At 37.6% G+C, this 4,907-nt stretch overlaps 1 protein-coding gene across 1 annotated transcript in view; it reads right to left on the bottom strand.

The window, feature by feature from the left end:
• The window catches only part of LOC108691526 (transient receptor potential cation channel subfamily V member 4), a 29,464-nt gene that overhangs the window by 17,127 nt on the left and 7,430 nt on the right, over window positions 1-4,907 (bottom strand). Inside the window, exons 3-4 of the mRNA XM_018199302.1 lie at window positions 3,175-3,290; window positions 463-699 (exon numbers count right to left, since the gene is read on the bottom strand). Of these exons, the coding sequence (XP_018054791.1) occupies window positions 463-699; window positions 3,175-3,290 (353 nt within the window). The remainder of the gene's footprint in view (window positions 1-462; window positions 700-3,174; window positions 3,291-4,907) is intronic.

The following is a 4,907-nucleotide window of genomic DNA, read 5'->3' as shown; positions in this document are numbered from 1 at the left end:
TATATATATATGTAGAATATATAGTCGTAGACACAGGATCTCAAAATCATAAGAAATTGATCGATTCTAGTCAAGTTTTCCCTATATTTGACTTGTGATTGATCAGTTTCCTACGATTTCTATGTAAACCTAAAGTCTATCCAAAAGATAGGCTAGCTTCTGTTACTAGTAATTGATTGGTATAGCATACTAGCAGCACAATCACAAATCAAATTTGTTATTACATATTTATCGGTTACTTGTTAAAGGCTTGTGAAATTGACAAAATCCTTTCTCTCTCAGTATAATAATATAATAGTGCGGGGTCCTTTGTTAAATCAGGATATCAGTATATCTATTCATATCTTCAGGTATATGATTTAACTAGATTTTCAAATTAATTGTAAACTCGGGATCCTCGCGATTTCAAACGGTAAAACCTGACGGTGAAATTACCGCGGCGGGAAAAATGTCCAAGCCTACCAGTTGCTTCAGGAATGATAGCGGACCGACGTTGATCATTTCGCATCCCAGCTGCACCAGGATGTAATTCAGCACGCCCAGCACGGTGATGCACTCCGCGGCGGTGCGGACGACGTCCGTTATCTCCTCGGGCCACTGCAGCAGCACGGCCTCCATGTCCGCGGGCCTGAAGTACATGGCTAAGGACAGCGAGGCCAGGTGAAACACCAAGATAATCAATCGCTTCAGGAACTGCAACTTTTCAGTGGAGAATAGATGTCGGCGTATGCACCCACGGAACTTTCCGCATCGATTGGCCGGAATATAAGAGCAAAGTTTTACGAGCGGTAATATAGGGGCGAACTCGCGAAAATATCGCTGATCCCGAGGCTGAACTCAGAGAGGCTTGGATATCAATCGAGCGTTTGAAAAGATTGATTTATCTCGCATATTTCGAATCGTTTATTCATTGTATCTGTTTTCTCTAGATTCTATTTTCTTGGTAATGAGAGCGATAATTTATAGTCAGGATCGATAACCTCCGAGATTATTTCATTACGTGAAATACGATGAAAATAATTTTTCTCTTTTGCATCTAATATCACGCGTCTGTTTCTTCATAAAATTACATCAGTAGTTCCAAATATAGCGAAACTTAATAAATAATTTGCGAAACGGCAGCTCGCGCTACGATATCATTGCCCGCGTTATCGCGCCACGCTCGTATTATTGCGCATAATCCAGCGCATAACCAGTCGTAACTTTAACGTTGCGTCTTTTGTTTTATCTTTTATCTCGCGTTATCGCAGCACTTGTTTGCAAAAGTTGTGATCGCACGCGTTTTGTTTAACGGATGAAAACATTTTAACGAGCCGCTCCAAGATTGACTCCGGTACGATCCGATAATAGGAAAATCATAGCCAAACGGACACAATAACACTGCATATTATGCGTTTACGTGCGGTTCGAGTGTGGCCGTGATTAGTGCCATAAATGGGACACGTTATGGACGCGGTGCAGTTATAATATGTGCGATACGCGCCCGTCTGCCGAAGCCATCGGCGTACGTACGAAAGCTCGTTTGTGGCGCGATCGTAATTGCAATCAGTTTGCCCGTATAACTTCGATAGCCATCGTTTCGAAATCACTGAGCCACCATGGATCCGCGACAGACTGACTTGAAATAACCGACGCAATTATACCGCCATCGCCGGAAGCCTCATCGATGTCACTCGACCGACCGACCCGAGTGTTAATCGGGCCAAGTTACGATTCGACAGAGTAAGAGAAAGAGAGAAATCTCTAGTAAACAGCGTGACAATATTAGTGAAATGAGACGCGCTTCTACGCTCGCATCTGTGAAACCGCGTGAAAATTTGATCTCCATTTTATCAATTTTGAATGAATGTTGCGTCATGCGTTATTTTCCTTCCAAATTTCCCAATCGTTTAAATCGCTTTAATCGCTTAATTCTTTCCCGAGTCATTTATGAAGCTATCTAAAATAACGGTTAAAAATTTACAAGTTTCAGAAACTTCTATACTCTGATAAAAACTATGTTTGATGATATTACCCTGTATCTCTTTCATAAGTGACCTAAGCAGCTTTGCGAAGTAACATGTTATTTATCGGCAATTGTCCAGATGGCTCATCTGTTGTCAACTACATAAAATATATAAAGTGAAAAAGCATCGCAACGTGAGCTGCTTTTACGATGTAAGCCGATCTTCTTCAAAGTGCTCGCGTAAAGATTTCCCAAAAATACGGTCTAGCGATGGAAATCTAAAATTGCCTCTTAATAAATAGAAATATTTTTGACTGTAGGAGATAGATGTAGAAAATAGATTCGCCGACGAGATCAAGATTGATTTATCTTTAGATGTTATTTAAGAAATTTGATTAAGGAGTTACTTAAAGAAAGTGACAAGCTTTTAGCAGAAAACAATTTTCGAACAACATCAAATAAACTCGATAAACGATTTTTGTCTCTACATTATTTAAATTGTTTATGTAATATTTAATAAAAAGATGTCATTTGAAAATTGCATTGGGAAAACCATATTCTATAGTATTTACATATTAAATATCTTAAGTTTTAACATACTTCTTAATACAAAGCACTACTATATTACGCAAAAATATAAAATTGAACAACTAAAAGAATCAACTCTTTTCTTGATGCTTTGAGTTATGCACAGAATATAAAAAGAAAAGAAATCTCTCTTTGTTCGACGTAAGAATCAGTTATACTAATACATAATTCAAAGTTACAAACTCTGAATGAAGCTGTCATTGTTTTATGAAAGAAGAAACAAAATCCTGTATATCATAATATATATCAAGCAATATTTTGCATCTGATATTATTTATAAAATTTTCAAATTTTGATATAAATACTTTTCATCGAAATATTTTTATTGTCAAATATATTAATTATTTTTAAAAGAAGGAGGGTTACTACTTATTCTTTACATTTCGTACTTTATTTCGAAGCTAGATATGGTAGAAAAATTTGATATTCGGGGGAATACCAGTAAAAGATGAATTAATAAAAGATGAGGTGAGTGTGTACGTCTTGTGATTCTATTGTTACAAAGAGGATCTCGAGTTGTCGAAGCAAAATCAAGCACAAAACCGAAGACATGATGAAAAATTTCAAAATATAGTAACGTCTTATAAGAATTATAATTCAGCGAGAAACGAGCGAGAACGCCATCACGTGGACGCACTTACTCGCGCGAAGGTCTTCCATTTTTCCTCAAGTAATCGCTGAATAATACCACCGTCCAGCATGTCCAAGTGCTCCTCCTTCGTACCGTTCAGAATGATAAATAGCGCAGAGTTCCAGTCTGAAATAGAAATTCGGAGAGAGCCATTTGCGGTTAATGGAACATCGCTTTAGGGTTTGTGCCGCGATAATTATGGGTTTTGCATTAGTGTGAGCGTGCATATAGTGTGATGTATACAGGTGCAGGTGCGAGTAGGACTTTTCGGCATTTTCTCCCCCTCCGACAGAGGAACATCCGGCACGAAAGATTTCCGCTGCAGAGACGGAAATTTTCCATCTCCGCCATGTGTTATCGTCATACGGTCAGAAGATAAATCCGCCACGTCATTAAGGTTTTGTTCGAAAATATTCACAATCGCTAAAGAATAGTACGGCGTTTTCAAAAAATGCCAATTTATGTATCAATATAACAAGCTCGACAATATCCGGACCATTCCATGATCGCGAGATGGTCGTTTAAATATTTGAATCACGATTACTGACTTTTAAACATTTTAGCCCGATCAATATAGTACACCTTTCGTCCTGCCAAATCGCATCGTGCAATATTAAGTGCAACGTTCATGTGCAACGTTACTGAGAGACTCGGTTGTGTATTGATCGCATGCATCTGTCGTCGCACTTTGCCCGGCTTTGGCGCGAGTGCTAAAGTAATTGGAACTTGGAGGATTGTATCCTCGGGAGTCCTTAATTACCGCTCGACACGAGCGAAGGTACGGTAGCTTGACCCGAAAAACATCGTTTCCCGGATAGGAAACGTCTAAAGTGAGCGCTATTATTTTAGTTATTATTTCGCTATTTTTATATTTATTAATATTGATTTTATTTCTATTAAAATAAAATTTTGGGAATATGTGAAAAAAAAGAAGAAGATTTGAATAGATCTTAAGGTAGAATTCTAAATTCCAATAATGAAAATCATGACTTGAACATATGTTGTAGCAAATGTTATAGCATTATACTGATTGAGATTCTCAAACGATTATAGGTTTATAATTTAAGGAGTGTAATTCGGATGTCAGATAAGTCAAGCGATAAAACGGATCAGATGTTAATGTCAAATTCTCGATCATCTGATTCTCAATCTTGCACGACGACCGCTGACCTCTTGACTTCAAACCGGTTGGTATCCACGGTTACTAACGCGTGTCCGTTACCGCATCACGTAATTATATCTGACTTTGGAACACAGAGCCATGATAGTTTTCCCCAAGCTTCCTCCTACAGTATATTCTCGGCCACTACTAACCTCGACCGGACATTGAACCGAACTTAAATAACAAGTACCACTTTGAGCGTCTCATTTTTTACGATCGGTAGTAATTATTTCGGAGGATTAGTCATGAAATTAATGAGAAAAAAATACTTTCGAAGTATATTAGAAATGTGACGGTATAATTTATAAATCCATGGGGGCGTTCCGAGTTACGCATGAAGCGCATGATATATGCATTATTTTGTTTTTGTTGTTCACAAAATAATAAAGAATAAAACGATACATCATGTGTTTCATGCTTTTCATGCTTTCAACTCGGAACGCACTCATGATTTATAAATTATACGCACCCTATATGTATGATTTTAAATAGTACTAATTTAAATTTTAGACTTGTCAGATCCAATATCAACATTTCCAGAACAGGTCCGAGATGATTGAGATGATGAATCATTAATTATT

The sequence above is a fragment of the Atta colombica genome, unplaced genomic scaffold, assembly GCF_001594045.1.
Source record: "Atta colombica isolate Treedump-2 unplaced genomic scaffold, Acol1.0 scaffold47, whole genome shotgun sequence".
Taxonomy (NCBI): Eukaryota; Metazoa; Arthropoda; class Insecta; order Hymenoptera; family Formicidae; genus Atta; species Atta colombica.
This window is presented reverse-complemented; position numbering and strand designations above follow the sequence as displayed.